We start from the raw sequence: 17414 nt of genomic DNA, 5'->3' as shown, positions 1-17414 counted from the left end.
TCTAAATCTCGTTAGATTTATTATCGGTGAAATATCATTGTCGTACACTGCAACTAACCCTAACCTCATCAGCATCCAGCTACAAAACCAAAACCTGGCACGGATCTATCGACCTATTTATCATCTTCCTGTATCTTATCAAGTCCATGCGTGCGTCAAATGACCTGAATAAAGAGAAGAAATAGGGCAGGGGTCTGTAAATACCAGTATGCCCAGAATAATATTTCTGCATTATTTATTAGACAGGAACGTGGCACCTTTTCCATCTGACGTCAAGTTTTCCATGACAGACCGCTCAGATCTAGGCTCAGGGGGATAACTTAATTGAATGCAAGTAAGAGGAGAATAAAAGGTGTTGCAAATTGATTAACATGGAACTCTGTGTCATATGGAGGTCCCTCTCTGGTGATAGATTCTTAATTATAACTGAAAACGTATTAAGATGCAGGTGTCACTCTGCTTTTCTGATTTGGTTTTACAAATGCGCTGAACAACTTTCTGCACACGTCAGTCGACTTTGATTTACTTTATCTTTTTCGTACTTCCGTGAACTCCATCATGTGTAGGAGTGTCTTTATCATTTGGCTATATCTAGCATCAAATTAACCTTCACTGCTCCTGTCACCGACTGTTCTCAGGTGTGAATGAGCTGCTGTTAAAGCAATTAAAATGATGATTAAAACAGCACAGTATCAATTTTCATGACGGGTAATGACGTTATTGGCACTGAGGCGGTCGAACATTTAATGTGTCCAGCTCAACTTGTGCATGAAGATAAAGATGGATGTTTCTCACTCACTTGTCATGCTGTTCAGAATCTGTCAAAGCCAGTTTGCCTTGACGCAGTCATACTACATTTGTCATCGTTCTAACATTGCGATGACACTCACAGTTTGTTTCATATTGTCTTTCAGATTATTTTTCCCAGCACCTGGGGGAGTATGTCAACGTCCTTTCAGCTCTGGAGAGCCTGAACATCGCCATTTTAAAGGCAATGGACAAAACTAAAGAGGTGAGTTGAGTTTCACAAGAATTAAATCAAACTTCTTAAATACAAAACTTTAAACTGACTTAAGACGAGTAAGTATTCAAACATGCACACACACATAATAACACACAACGTTTTGCTTTGTGCTGCAAACACACTTAGTTAGCTGAGAGGAAATGCTAGCATGCGAAGATCCAATCCAGAGCCAATGCTGCACCAACAGCCTTTCAAAACAGATGAGTTTATAAATGGGATTAAAAAACACTTCAGCAACACACTATTACATCGTATTTTGGTTGATTTTACAGAAATAGTTTTTCATTGTTGTAAATTTGCTCATTAACTAACTGAGAGTTACACGAGAAGATTGATAGGCTACAACCCTCATGTCTGTACAGTAACGCTACAGCAAGGAGATGGTTAGCTTAGCCAACATTAGCGCAAAACTAGTAACAGGGGAGGATGCTAGCTGCTAGCTCCCCTCTGTTTGCAATCTTTGTGCTAATATTAGCTAACAGATTGTTAGGCAGCAAAGCACAAGACGACAGGAGTTTTGTTTGTTTTTAAGAAGTTATTTTACCAAAAAAAGAAAATTAAAACATAACATAACTCTACTGAAGCTGATGATAACTAAAGTGTGAACATAACAAACAGATGATAACTAAAGAGTGAACATAACAAACAGATGATAACTAAAGAGTGAACATAACAAACAGATGATAACTAAAGAGTGAACATAACAAACAGATGATAACTAAAGAGTGACCATAACAAACAGATGATAACTAAAGTGTGAACATAACAAACAGATGATAACTAAAGAGTGAACATAACAAACAGATGATAACTAAAGTGTGAACATAACAAACAGATGATAACTAAAGTGTGAACATAACAAACAGATGATAACTAAAGAGTGAACATAACAAACAGATGATAACTAAAGTGTGAACATAACAAACAGATGATAACTAAAGAGTGAACATAACAAACAGATGATAACTAAAGAGTGAACATAACAAACAGATGATAACTAAAGTGTGAACATAACAAACAGATGATAACTAAAGTGTGAACATAACAAACAGATGATAACTAAAGTGTGAACATAACAAACAGATGATAACTAAAGAGTGAACATAACAAACAGATGATAACTAAAGTGTGAACATAACAAACAGATGATAACTAAAGTGTGAACATAACAAACAGATGATAACTAAAGTGTGAACATAACAAACAGATGATAACTAAAGTGTGAACATAACAAACAGATGATAACTAAAGAGTGAACATAACAAACAGATGATAACTAAAGTGTGAACATAACAAACAGACCTAACATAATGAGACAAAAGGGGGACACAGGGTTTGGCCAAACTAAATCAAACGCAAGGGGCAAACAAAATGGACTCTGAGCGAATCCCCCCCCCATGAAATCAGAGCAGCTGGTATCTTCCAACGAGCAGACTCTGGCATAAGAGTGTTCACAGCCCTTGGCCACGCCTTTTTCTCAAACCAGGAAGTGCCATCCCCCAACAGTCAGGTAACTCAATGACAAAGAAATAATGATAACATAACAGAAACGTGTCTGATATTATAAATAAGTTGAAGGTTTTCAAGCAAAACTAATGAGGCGAGAGTGTCGGTGATGTTACCCTTGTGTGGCTGTCGCCATCACACAGGGTGTTGGCTTCATATAAACTGTACAGTTCTGACAATATACAAAGAGTACAGTCTCGACCTGCTCTATATGTAAAGTGTCATGAGATAACTCTTGCTGTGATTTGGTGCTAAGGTATTTGACAGCTAAGGTACCAGCGGACCCCAGAGGTTCATACTTTGTTTTACAGTTTTTCACAGTCTAATGACGTCCTTAGGGGCCTAATTTAGGACCCGTGGCAAATGCATCGCACCATTAAGAGGGTAGCTCTGATCCGCCAGTCGGTTTGAAGGAGAAGCACATTCTTGTCTGCTGCAAAATGTGTTACTTTTCTAAGATAAATATCTTTCTTCAATGACATTGATAACAAATATATGTTTTGAGAAATACGTTTTCATTTTGCTATTAAGGTCTTTTCTTATCTTATTCTTGGGAGACCCCCCCCCCCTCTAGGTAAAATCCAGAGTTTAACCTTGTAAACATCTCCATGTGGTGTTCTTCATGTGCTGCAGGACACATCAGGGACAGCATCAGCAGGCATCTGAAGGAGGGAGAAGGAGGGAGAAGGAGGAGAGGCCTCGGGAGGATTTTTACAAGGACATTAAACTAAAAAAATATCAGACACAATTTATTATTTCGAGCAGAGCTTTTTAAATGTCTTAAAACATGCAGCTGCTCTCTGGGTAATGCAGTAGAGACGTGTTGACTCATGTATCATGTAGCTGCTGCACAAAACCATTTAGTCGATGCTCCAAATGTTCCAGTGTGTGAAACAAAAACCCCAAAGATAAATGAGCGAGCGTTTTGCACAGCCTTACATTTTCCCACTCAGTCAATACATGAATGAATTGCAGCTGAGAAGATATTTAAGAAGCACCTCAGGACTTTTTGAGTTAACAACGTGGAATGAGGGATTTGAGTCAAAATGGAAAAGAAAGTACAGCAGGCCTTGTTAAATGAGGAGAGGAGATGTGTGCTGAATAATTAGCATGCTGACTTAATTGGAGCACCTTGCTCCCGTGTGCTGGCTCTTCTTTAAAGCTGTCGAGTCGGGGGAAATCCATAGAGAGTTGTGCAATCGCTAGTTAGCAGCTGTGGTCTGTCAGAATGCTCCGGACTGCTAATCCCATGATGCGTTTTCAGGAGGAGCTCGTTGTCATTTTAAGTTTTGACAAAGGACTACTGTGCTGTTACTTCATTAGCACACGGCGTGAATAAGACTCCTCTGAGAATGCATAATCACGTTTGTGTTTGGGGACTCGAGCAACAATTATTTCTCCGATTAAGTTTTCCCACCTTGGAATTTTGATATGCCGTGCTGAATAATGCATGCATTCCCAGAATTAATTGGCCTATTTAATTGCAGCTGTCACACATTTCTCAAGCGCCTGTCGTTGTTTTCTCTTTCCATCTCTGTCGTCTGTCTCGCCTCTGTGCTCTAACCTCTCTTTCCGCGTGTCACTCTGTCTGTCAGGAGTACCAGGGGTCCAGCGTGTTGGGCCAGTTTGTCACCAGGTTCATGCTAAGAGAGACGTCCAGTCAGCTGCTGTCCTTACAGAGGTCACTGCAGTGTGCCATGGAGGCTGTGGAGGAGCAGAGCAGCCCTGCCCCGTGAGTACTGCAATATGACACAGACTGTGCTGTGTGCTCGGGCGGATTTTAAGAAATGACTGTATATAAAGATGGACGACACGTCTCCCCTTGTTCTGGTCGGACAGTAATGAAGCCATAATCCCCCCTGACCGGGCGCTGCAATCTCAGGCACAGCAGAGATCGGCTGGTGAAGCTGCGGTATTGCTGTACCGCCTCTTCTGCCCAAACACGCATTTAACTTCCCTCATGTTGTCGCATTCAACAGCACAACCGCTCCTTGTGTAGGTCTGAAGCAGATATTCGCAGTTATGGAAAGGTCACTGACTGTGGTGATTGTTTAAGTTAAGTGTCCTCTCGCAGTTCCTCCTCTACTCGAACCCCAGGAACAGATCGGCTGCAGGAGTCGTATTTGTCAACAGAGCTGTCGATAACGGCGTTAGAGCATGGCGTCGAGAGTGAGCCGCCTGCTACACCAGCTGAGCTAAACAAGCGGCCCTTATACATCACATGTTAAAGAAATTCAATACACTGCATGCTCAGAGAAACAATTCATCAAGTTTGAGTGGAAATCTAGCTCACAACAAGTCGATATCGTGACGGATGACTTGCGAGCACATTCAAGTGCCTGTTAACATTTTAATATAACACATTTCATGGCTACCAGCTTGCGAGCGTTGCACTGCGTGTGTCAGGAATCAGCAGCGCTCTCCTCTCTCTCCCCTCTGGGTGCCACACTGGTATTATTGAAAATAATGGAGCGGCTCTAGCCAAGGTGAATTATTGAGAGGGGACTGGGGGAGGAAGGGGGGGGGGGGGGGGGGGGGGGGGGGGGGGGCGAGAGAGGGAGAAAAGATGATAAGTGTGGCATTGAAATACGGAACAAGTGAGTCACGGAGAAAGAGAACGCAAAGAAGGATGATTACGAAAAGTGAATAAACGGTGCAGAAAGTCTGAGATAAATGGATAAAGCAGCGAGGGGGCGTTCAAAGGCCCTGATGAGGAGCTTTTTGGACACAAATAACTCTTTTAAGATTGTTCAAATAGGTATAGATTTTGGGAAGAAAGAGGGAGTGTGTGAGAGATGTGGGAGGGGCAGAATGGGAGGCATATTGAGCTTGCAGCAAACAGCTTATTTCCTCCCCCCCCTGCTCTCCTGCAGTGGATTTGTGGCTGTTGCAGTGGCCTTTGGGCTTCAGGCTGTTCTCAGCATGAGAGGCTCCTAGCAATGCGCTCCCTCTGCGCTGTCAGCGTGACACTGCGCACACACACACGTACACACTCCAAGGTACAACAAAAGGAGGGAGAAACACTTACAAGAACAAACACATGTGCACAGGCAAATAGACACGGAGACAGAGAGGGACACACACGAGCGCGCGCACACACACAGGTTGTGGGTTTGTGTCGCACTCTCTGTAACCACACAAAGTCCTTGACACTCTGCATTTACAGACAGCAAACACTTTTCAATCTATGACAGAGCTGTGTGTGTGTGTGTGCGTGTGTGTGTGAGTATCTGAGTGTGTAAGATCCCTCCTCTTTAACACCCAGCCTGTGGGTTAATAAGCACTGTGTGTATCCGGCCCTTGACTAAGTGTTTTCACCTCTATCGTGGACACTTTCTGCGTATCTCTTGTCCCCCCGTCTCTCTCTGTCTCTCTCTCTCTGTCAGACGTTACTGTTACCTCATCTCATTTCTGATTTAAATCAATTATTAATGCATCCTTATTTACCTCCCTCCTTGCTTCTCTCTCTCTCATGCACTCCTTCCCCGTCTTCCCTCTCTCCTCCTTAGATGTAATCAATCCCCTCTTCTTCATCCCCCCTGTGTACCTACCTCTGTCTGCAATATCTTCAATTTCAGTTTTTGTTTTCACACACACACACACTCCTCTGACAGCTGCTGTCTCTCTCTCTCTGATGTTTGTTTCCCTGGGTCTTCCCCTGCTGTCATGGCAGCAGAGAGGTAAAGGCACCAGAGCTGACAGCGGCAGAGAGGAATGGCAGGCGGTGTGGTCGCAGGGTCCATAACAACCTGTGCATGTCGCCATCGGATCCCTGCTCTGGCATCCTGACCACAGGTAAGAAGATTGTAATATTAAATCAAAATTATTCAAGGAGTACACACGTGTTTTTAAAACATGTATCTTAAAACAATCCCACAAACACTTAATTTATCATCTTACATTTTCAACTTTAATTTAAGAGCGCCTGCAGTGCAGCATTATCATGAGTGTTCAAAGGTAGGGTTGGTGGTATTCTTCAGCGGTGTTACTGACAAAGGGAAACCACCCGTGCAACAATCCATCTCAGACTCTCTGTTTTAACTCTGTTCGAGGAACACAAAGCCCATCGGCTCCGACTCAACGTGAAACATTTAAAAACAGCTCAGGAACACTTACATTCTTTAAACTGGCGTAATGATTTACTATAACATCTGGGAGCTGTAGTTTTTAACAAACAAGAGTAAGTTGGTGTTTGCCGCACACTCTCTTCTCTAGCAGCAGGATGGTTTGTGTGCGACTGACTCAAAATACAATACAGTGCCCATTATTCATCGTAAAGCAGAAACATTTCACCCGGTGCAACAGAGCTGCAGCAGAAATATGTTTTCTTTGTCTAATGATCACTGTTGTGTAACACCGGCACACTGTCTGCCGGCAAGCGGCTGTCAATCAAACAGACACCAGCAGGCCACTCGAGGTGCTGAGGCTTTTGAAAGTAAAAACAATCATTGGAATTATGTTTGTCTACAAAAGGAACGACTAAATCTCATTTCAGTTGGACTTTATTACTTTATTGACGACAACGTAGCGCTGTGGTACAAAGGAATAAGCTGCATCTTCAGGTAGACAAAACTTTTCAGTGTTTGTTGGCAGTTCAGCCTGCTCTCACACTTTTAATCCACAGTATGTGCAGTATGCCAAAGTTCAACGAAGGTCAACTGACTCTGTCCTCTTACGTCCAAACATCATAAAATGCATTGGTGCTAAATGACCTGTAGTGATGCACAAAGCGAGGTATGGTGTTTGGATGCATCTGCTCTCCACAGAAGTTTATCATAAGAATTGTTATCACCATCACACAACAAGTGGAGGTCAAAGGTCATGTTATTTTGCAGTTTTGTGAGACTGGGTTGGACATTGAGAAATATACTTAACGTCACTAGAATGATCCTTTTATTGAATCTTTTTTTAGCAGGAAAACATCACACACTTTTTGTTTGGTTCCATTTAAAGTGATAACCTCACAGATCCCAGTCTCGTTCTCTTTGGCGCCACCTAATGGAGATAAACGGTAATTACAGGAGCACACTTCCCAGATATCCAGACAGTGCTGCATGTGTGACGTCCACGGTCGGCTCCGGTTGTAACTCTTGATTTTCCTGGCTGACGGTCGCTTTCCTTTTCAGACTGTTTGCTTCATCTGAGCGTCGAGTTTGTTTCTTCTTCTTTGGATTTTCACTTCTTGTTGAAGTTGTATCTGTAGTCATCCATCTTTTCTTTGTTTGTTCAGCCATAGTAGATTACTGTTTACTCGCAACACTTGCAGAGAGTGGAAAAGCAGCCGCTTAGCTCCGCCTACCCTCTCTGGCAGACCAACCACTGCTGGCTGATGGGAAATGCGTCACTAACTGGGCGCCGCCACAGACACCCAGCCCATAATAATACTATATACTGCAAATGCAAAGGCTTTCATCAGTGGACCATAGGCTCAGTCACCATTGTGTTACCTCATTCAGAGATGGACAGAGACTTAACAGACAGTTATTGAAATGAAAATCTTCAGGGGTAATCACTTTAATGTGCTTGGTCTGTTCATGCAGTATTGTGCCAGAAACGTTCTTTTTGCCACATTTCCACCCGACTATATATCAACATTTCAAGCGTTAAATAAGTTGAGATTCCAATCAAAACATATCAATAATGGGATTTTCTCAGCCATTGGGGGAATCGTGTTCAGCCGTGTATATGAATGATTCCCATCACTGTCATTACTCTTATCGTGCATAATCACAGCTGTCTATAATCCTCCTCTGAGGGCGTTTTCACCGACAGAGATCTCCGGGACTTTTTCTAGAGATAATTACTTTATGTCGAGCCTCACTGAATTTTCTCATCACTTTTACTGATAGACTGTACATCAGATATTCAGCCTGTAATGACAAAGAATTGACCGAGGCTCTCGATACATTTTAGAATAAGTCACTCAGTCGTATCAGGAGCTGGGTTTCATTAAACAGTTGATGTCATAAAGGTGGATAAGTCAATATTTTCCCCTAAATCCTTCAAACGATTATTTAAATTTGGAATAGATTTACGTGAGATAATTTCCACATTGGGCATAAAACCAGCTGATAGAAACTCTGTTTGGACATGACTGAACGTGTCCTCCTGAAGATGAAACTCAGACAGGAAACTCTGCTCCTCTGTCATTCTGACTGTGTCCATGATTGCGTTGTCTCCAGGTGTGAACATGGAAGATGGAGAGAACTGGTGCTCTCAAATCAGCAGGCTGCAGCAGCTGCTGGATAAACTGGAGTGTCAGGTACGAACTTGTTCCTGCTGTGTTTTCTGAAGTGGATTCCAATACATTCATAAAAAAGTAATGTGGAAGGCTCAGCAAATATGAGCACAGGTCTTTAATGTTTGGACCCTCTGGCGGTGGTGATCACCCATGGATGAAATGAATGCATAACTTTCCCATGAATACAAATATAGCATGTTGCATTTATCAACTTTATATTATAGATTGTATAAAGAGCCAAAGAAATGGATGTAGCCCCCGAGCTAAGAAGTGAAACCAGAGGTGAAGTGCTTTAAACCTGCATTCTTCCTAAAGGCCAGCAGGGGGCGACGCCACTTATTTCAAGAAGTCCAAATGTCGTCCTGCACATTAGCTGACTGTTTTTTAAAGTATTTATTTTATTTCTTATACGATAAGGACCTTAATCACCAGTTTTGAGTGTTTTTAATCCCACCATGATGTTCTGTTTGTAAGTTATGGTCCCGGTAACTGTAAATCGATGATAAAGTAGGGCATGCTTTAGGGCTTAGCTCACCTGTGATTGATATGTCACTACCATGGCAACCTGTCAGTTTCAATCTAATAACTTTGACTTATTTACAGTGCGTTTTCAGTTCATGAAAGTTAATTTTAAATGTTAGGCTGCCAAAATGCCTTGTGCAATTCAAGGGGTGGTCGTGCAGCTCTTCCCTCTAGCGTAGCATGTAGCCCACCTCTCACCCTGCCACGTTTCCGCCCTGGGCGCGCTGCCGTCGGCTACCACTCAGCCGAAGCCAGTGCTGCGTCTTGCCGGCTGGGAATTGGCAGGGTCCAGGCACAGGAGAAAGTCCAAGTCCAACAGGCTGTAGTCGCATGTAAAACTGTGTGTAAGATACATATTAACCCTAATATAGATACTAAATAGCGTTGGTGTCGGGAGTACGCAGCAGTGGGCGCCATCTTACATGCAGCATTCACTAAAAGACGCTGTAGAGATTTAGCTGTTCATTTTTTTCATAGTACATTTGGTTAACAGTTAACATCAATTACAGCTGCACCTTGCTTATCTGCTTACCAAGCTAGCTAGCTAGTGCAAATGTTAGCTGTTAGAGTAGCATTAGCTAACCCCTCGTTCCTCTTCCAGATACGATCACATCTGGTTGTAAGAAAAACGTTGGCAACAGCTTGAGCCTTAAAAACTAAAGTCCACAAACAAACGGGTGACATCACTCTGTTCACTTGTAGATACAGTCCATGCGTTAAATAAATACCATGCACGTTATAGAATCAGCTTAATAGGACGGAACAGAATAAGTAAATAACAACTGTGTGTGGGCTTTTTGTGGTGCTATCAAAGGCCTGCCACCCAAATAAAAAATACATTTTCAGTATTAGTGAAGAATTATGTAGAGAATATAAAATAAACTGCCTGATTCTTGAAGCTTGAAGCTTCTCCAACATGTTTCTGTTTAGGAACACAGAATATGAGAAACTGCTAACCTGCCTGCGAGGCCACATTTATACAATTGCGAGATTACTTGCATCTTGCGTCACTAGGCTGCGTTTGTGTTGTTTTTATCATCATGCCTGGAGCAAAGCGTCAGCTTAATGCTTGAATAGTTTCAAGTCGTTTTTTATTGGTAAAAAAAGAACAAAGGACGCACTCACAGCAGGTAAAAATCCATGTTTTTGTACGAGGAGTCGTGCAAATCTGTGTATCTGTGAAACACAAAGCACACTCACCTCTCTCATCTCTCGGTCTGAACTCTACGACCCGTTCTCACCACCACGTTTTAAATTCTCTTTCACGCTCTCCTGCCTCATCTTCTACCCAATCTCATTCTCTCTCTCCGTCTGTTCTTTTTCTTTATTAACTCCCGTTATTCCCATCTTTTGATGTTCATTTCTCGCCCCTCTCGAAGCATTTTTCTCTCTCTGGTCCTCAGTTTTGTCAACCCAGAGGGGCTCTGACTGCAATATCCAGGTAATTCATAACCGGCAGGATGCTCTGAGTGCAATATCCCTCTCCTCACCTCAGCATCCCCACATCCCACACGCCTGCTGTCCGTCTCACCCCGGATCTGCTCTCTGTAATGTAACGGAATGAGCTTTCCTCCTCAAAGGTTATGTTCCCTGTTTACACTCACACACCAAACTATAACCTTTAAGGTAGAAAGCTCATTCAGTATTTTAACTGTATTATTCATATCATATCTTTATAGACTACATGGCGTATATACCCTGTGGTTATGGGTTGCAACAGATAAATGGCCTGTGAATAAAATCTGGCCACTTGTGCCGTACGATTGAGATGGCGTGCGTCACTGTGATACTATACTATTACATTTTGAATTATAGGAAATGCAAGGGCATTATTGAATGAGTGGAAGTAACCTTTAAAGCCCTGTAGGGAATTTGTGTTGCAGAGAAATGACATTCATAACAGCATCAGACATCATACGGACAGCGCTAAAGGAAAACTACATGACAGTCACAGCTGTGGTTCACATACTTAGCCCACTCGCTGTCACGTTTGGATTTAAGAAAAAAAGGACAAAAGATGAGGCAAAAAACAAAGGCTTCCTGTAATAACGCCAAAGGAAATCAATATCCAAAAGAAAAAGGACAAGGTTAAACTAAAAGTCTAGAACAAGTGAAAAACACAGGAGCCACAAAGTAAGTCCACACTGGGAACAAGGATTATTTAGTTTGACAAAAGGTTTCTCACAAGGTTTCCGAGGGGTCGACAAAGATTGATGTAAGGTTTCACAAAGGTAGACGAAGGGGCTTCACGAAGATTGACTAAGACGAATTGGCCCAGAGACTAGAAGACGGAGACTAATGGCGTAATCAGGCACAGGTGAGACTAACAAGACAGTTGAAAACAAAGTGTCTCAATTCAGAGGCTGCATCCTTCAAAGGACACAGTCTATAAAAGGATGATACATTCGAAGCCTGTGAGACTGCTGAGGCCGGACTGAAATGAGTCTGGTCTACAGAGCAGTCCATGTTTGAGTCACCAGCTGTTCCCGCCCATATGTCGCCTAGCAACAGATAGCTAGCTGGCTAACTAGCTAATGTAACTAACGTAACGTAACCTATTCTTTTAAAGAACATTTGACGTTTCAAGGCCACTTTTGTACTTTTAACATTCGTATCGCTATTTGATTGACTTGAAACCAAAGACGTTCCTCGGCCGCTGAGTCTGCCGTATCGTTTGAATTGCTGATGAATCTCAGGATACGTCGAGCCACAAAGGATGCACTTGATGGATCCTCCGTAGCATGGGAAAAGGAGGACGTGTTTGTCGGCGGCATCTGAAGGAGCCTTCAAAATGGGACAGCCTTCGACGCGCTGCTCTGACGCAGTCGGCCTTGAACTGCATCCTTTGAAGGATGCAGGCCCTGAAATGGGACACTGCTAATCACAAAGGCAGGAAGTGAGCAACACAAATTACAAAATAAAACAGGAAATGATGTCTGAGCCGCGAAATACAAAACTTTAAATCAACAAGAATAAATCAGGACACTTGCTTTGCCAATGGTATATTTTTATGTGAGGTGTGTGCAAATGGGCTCATGCCATAAATGCTTTTAACTGTTATCCTTATGTGTTGGAAGGATCCGTCCCTCCTTCTCATATTTATTGCCTTCTCGTTTCAGAGTCCCAAGCTGGAGCCCCTGAAAGAGGACTCACTGGCCAGCACGTACAAGTCTGTAAGTCAACACTGATCACAGACGAGTAAAGACGCACTGATATTCTGTTTTGTGGTTAGTAGCTTTTCTTGAGCACGTTTTATCATCAAAGTCATTGCTCTTCATGACTATCGCTCTGAACAGTTAGTGATTGAAGTGGTGCATGGACTGTACCAAAGGCTGCCACACAAAGGGGGCCTTGCTTAGTCACACAAGCACAAGACACAGGAACACATGTCCATTTTTTTGTATGTAATCCAAACGTACACTTTACAGACAACCTTTCACAGCAATCAAACACCGAGGTCGAACTGTAAGGTTGCATCGTCAAGTTGAAATTGGACACCTCTGTTTGAGACTTCCGACACTGTTTTTAACTCGAGAGTACTTTGACTGAAGTTGAATACTCACTTAAGAAGGACTCACTGTCGTGGAAAACTGCTGCAGTGTTTTTACATTTTGTTCCTTTCCTCGAACTTTTAATTATTTTATGATTTTACTCCAGTAAGACCTCTAATTCCCCTCCTCTACCTCTCCATGATTATGTACACCCCCAGGTGTTACAATATGTTCCAGAAAGCCGACATGATAGTATTTTAGCTGTTTTTTCAGCTTCACCCTGCAATCATTCTCTCCAATTGCATCTTACTCATTCAGTTTGTTCACTGTCCTCATTTTCAAATGTCAAGCAGCACCTATCTTTGCTTCCTAAGCCAAATAACCACCTGCACGAGCAAATCTAATCTTATTGTATTACACGTGTATGCTCGATGTAGCTGCTTCAGAATGTTCAGAAAGCTCACCTTGAAACAAGAGAGTTTCTTTGATGGTGAAATAGGGACAAAAAATGGCTGATTCATGATTTGCTTGAGAGATGAGAAAGCACCCACAGACAAGCGAGGTTGTAACTACAGTATGGTGACAGTTATATGATTTTAACGATGATAGAGAGGTGAATGTTTGGTCGTCCATGTTTCCCTAATGTTTGAACAGGGATGGGTCACAGTCGTGGGGTTTGCTGCAGTTGGTGGTGCCTTCACCATGACCAAATATTTATATGTAGATCTGATCAGGGCGCGACTGTCATCAAACGTGTGGAATTTAGAGCAGGTTGATCTTGAAGTTGAAGTAACTCTCTTACACCAAACATCAAACTTTAGCATCGCACCACGGCCACGCCCTTTGACTTATTCTCACACTGTGAACACATTTTTAATCTTTAAGGTCGCCTTAATAAAACCACCAAGTTAGAGGAGGATCAGAGGAGAGGCCTGGGAGGAGTTCATTCAAGTATTAATAAATTGCAACAACTAGGACAGACGGTAAAATCAAAATGACTCACTTCCTGTTGTGTTACCTTAAACGGTGCCTTGACAGTTTACATACAGTATGTGTAACAACTTTTGCACATGTAGGTAAACTGCACTCCAGGGGCCATTTTGCCATCCCCATGCCAAACACCCATACAACATATACATTTCCATCTCGTGTAAAGCATGCGCAAATTTGAATGACTTTTGGGGCGTTAAGGCGACCAAATGTGCAATTCATTTGGCGCTCAGGCCCTGATACAAGCACACAGACCATCCCCGAGACAAAGACTCTCCAAAGGATCAGTCTTAGAGCCTTCTGAGATTTAAATATGTCATAACTAAGCCTACATGACACATACAGCCAAAGATGTGTGCCTTGGTAGGGCTGCAGATTTCCGTCTGTGGAAACCGTGCTTACAAAGAAGCCACAAGATAAGTTTCCTTTTGTTGTGGTCGCAGGGTGACTCACTCTTGCATTGAGTTGTTGAGAAAGTGAGGAGGTCAGCAGGTTGTTGGGGTGTGTTGGGAAACCGCTTGGCAGGCAGAGGACCGTAGTTCAAACTCAGATTTCCCTGAGGAGGATCCTGAAGCGCTGCCAGTTCCTCGAGCACATTGATTCGTAGAGGGGAGAAAAAGAAAGTGTATTATTCTAGTGTCTTTTCTTTTCCTCTGTCAGGTTTATGGTTTGCAGAGGATTGAGAGGTTCGAGTTTTCTGACGGATATTCATGATTCATTTAGTCGATGAGTGGCAGAAAGTGTGTGCGGTTGCTTTTTCACCACTGAACTTTCAGGAACAAAAGACCAGCTGTTGTCAGTATTGTGTGAGCAAGTGATTAACTACTATAAAAGACACTGAGGTTATTATAGTGCAGGTACACTATCAGGCTATCAGCATTGTGTTCTACAATCAGAGCTCATGATTCACACAGTTTAAAGTCTCTTTCACTTAGATTACTTTGTCTATCTTACTTTGTGCAGTGTTTCCACTCAGTCAGATACATTGACTAATGTAATGATTATGTGACTGCATGTCAAACTGAGGGACACATCATCTCTATTTACAGATTCTACACAGAAATGTGGATTTTAGGGACGGCAAGTGTTCTGGTTTCAGTTTGTAGTCCAAGTAATCTTAACAAATCACGTATCAGCAGGCTGCGGCGCATGCAGGAAAAACGTAACTGGCACAATGACATCCGGGCTCCCATCAGCGTGATCTGACAATGATTTAGCTTCTTATTAATCTCTATAATCAGACGTCTGCAGCAAGATCAGCTAACAGTCTGTTCTAGATTAAAAAAAATCAACTTGGGACAAATCCCCTTGTTGCTGTGTCACGAAAGCCATTCAGCGTTTCAATTTCCCAGCTTCCTCAAATGCATCACAAATGATGGCTCCGACCTCCGTTCAACAAACGAGCATTTTAAAGTAGTTTTCTTCTCCTCTCGAAGACAGACCTGACAAAGGTTTATTTTTACTCTTTACTAATCTGCATCATGATGTTGACATGTCAGTAAGACTCGTTAATTAAAATCACTCACAAGAAAAAACAGGTTCTTTTTCTGTGACAACAACAAGTCTGGACTGGAAGTCGTTTATCGCTAACCGCTGGCTACACGCCCGGCATGTTCACCGTTGTGCCCAGAGGCTGTGTCGGCGTCAGACTATAGCCGATGGGATCAGAGATAATTTGCACATTGATATATTTTCATATCTAACGTTGTTGTTTTCAATGAAATATAAATACATTTAAGAAACTGTGCTCTCATGCTCGTTTAATTGTCTTTATGAAACTTTCCTGCCAATTAAGCCTCTGAATTAAATTAAATTAGAGTGCAACACCAATGTTTATGTATCTGCTGTAGTCTGTAGATATGTCGGTAGATATCTATTCTGAGCAGCAGCAGTATAATTCCCCCATGGAGTCCAGACACTGGTGGTGGTGACTGATGGCTTTGCAAAGACCAAATGGATGATGAATTTATGGCTGATGATTCTGGGAAGACAGGGCGGCGATGGAGAGAAGGACGGGCGCACGCATCGTCAGCATAAAGGAACTAAAGGCTGAGAAGGAATCGTATTTAAAAAGAGAGGAGAGAAATGATAGGCTAACAATGAGGGTGAGACACCGTGCTATTGGATAGATGAGACCATGAGCTGATTTCCAAGTGACAGCAGGAAGTGGGAGTGAGCATGCGTGAGAGGGATGAATGAGAAACAGTGAGATATAATCTTCCTGACTGAACTTGAGCTCGAGCTTCATTTTTATATATGTACCTCCAGGAAGGTAAAAACATCTTGGCAATATCTACACACGTGTCTGGATCACACACAAAGACACACACACACACACACACACCTGTTTTTCTCCTGGGCCGCCAGCTGCTTAACGGGTCACCTCATCTCTGTCCTCTGTCTGTCTCCTGTCTCGCTGCCAACAGAACATCCTGCTGGTTCAGAGGCAGATGTCTGTGACTGATGACGATCTGGACAACTTCCGGAAAGTCCTGAAAGGCTACATCGACGCCACCTCGGCCCACTCTGACAACCTGCAGTGAGTAAAGCAACGCGTCTTTTTAAACAGTGCGTCAGGTTGTGCTGCTGAGGTCACTTTGAGAAGAGTGACGTAGTCAATTAGTCAATTAGATTGTCAGCTAAGAGTCAACAGGTGGCTAAACTGAGGGGACAGGACGGACTGCTGATTACACTTTCTGTTAGCATTTCATCAACCTTATTCTTTGACATGTTTTTTAATGAAGCCCCAAACTGTGAGAAGCCTCATTAAAAAGAACCAATGTAATAACATTTAAATCATTCTGACAGAGTGACTTACTCATTCTTTGGGCTAATGTTGCCAGAAGTTTAGCTCCCCGCCCGGTTCTTCCTGACCTCTCTCGGTAGATTCAAACTTTTCTTGTAATTTATCCTCAAAGAGCGTAAACTCTCCTTCACTCTGTATCCTCCTCTCGCCCCGCTCTACTTTTCATCTCCATCCTGCTGTCAGCGTGTCCGTTCAGAAGCTCCCGGGGAAGTCGTGTTACATAATGTATGAGTTCTGGCAGGACCGCATCTCCTGGATGAGGTCAGTATGGTGTCTTGTGTGTGTGTGTGTGCGTGTGTGTGTGTGTGTGTTTCTTTGAGTGTGTGTGTGTGTGTGTGTGTGTGTGTGTGTGTGTGTGTCAGATATTGGCAGACGGTTTGGCACCGTTAACTTTTTGATGAAAATGTTCCCCACCAGTGAAGATGAGCAGATGGCCCACCTCTCAGTTTGCATACACACACACACACACACACAAACACACACACATTCAGATGTAGCTCAAATGGCTTAAATTGGTATCTATGTCAAACACACATCAATGAATATTTTGATCCGTCACTCAGAACATTTTGTTCAGGCCTGTTTAATGAAAATATCCTCTTAAAAAATCTGTTTAATATGAAATAAAAATAAGTCAAATTAATTCTTGTCACACTATTAAAGCAGCTTCCTGTCAGGGAAAATCTTCATGCATATTTTAATCTATTATTAAAATGAAATTTAATCACAACAGGAAGTTTAGCACTCATTGTTCTTACACAGACACAAGTGTTTACAAGAAACCAGACACAGAATTAAACATGATTTATACAGTTTATCTTGAAATAAAGGGAA

The 17414-nt window shown here is 42.5% G+C and overlaps 1 protein-coding gene across 2 annotated transcripts in view; it reads left to right on the top strand.

Annotated features, from left to right (window-relative positions):
• necab3 (N-terminal EF-hand calcium binding protein 3) overlaps positions 1–17414 on the top strand; it is a 48144-nt gene that overhangs the window by 24978 nt on the left and 5752 nt on the right. The window contains exons 5-11 of one of the 2 annotated variants that reach the window (XM_069678265.1): positions 915–1012; positions 4126–4262; positions 6207–6325; positions 8713–8792; positions 12413–12466; positions 16201–16313; positions 16764–16841. In XM_069678265.1, the coding sequence (XP_069534366.1) occupies positions 915–1012; positions 4126–4262; positions 6207–6325; positions 8713–8792; positions 12413–12466; positions 16201–16313; positions 16764–16841 (679 nt within the window). Of the gene's footprint in view, positions 1–914; positions 1013–4125; positions 4263–6203; positions 6326–8712; positions 8793–12412; positions 12467–16200; positions 16314–16763; positions 16842–17414 lie in introns of both variants that reach the window. The other variant, XM_069678263.1, reaches the window with a different exon arrangement.

The sequence above is a fragment of the Semicossyphus pulcher genome, unplaced genomic scaffold (assembly GCF_022749685.1).
Source record: "Semicossyphus pulcher isolate SPU_LCO1_2020_fin unplaced genomic scaffold, fSemPul1.0.p SCAF_3, whole genome shotgun sequence".
Lineage (NCBI taxonomy): Eukaryota > Metazoa > Chordata > Actinopteri > Labriformes > Labridae > Semicossyphus > Semicossyphus pulcher.
The sequence above is the reverse complement of the archived record's forward strand: the minus strand, read 5'-3'. Positions and strand labels throughout refer to the sequence as shown.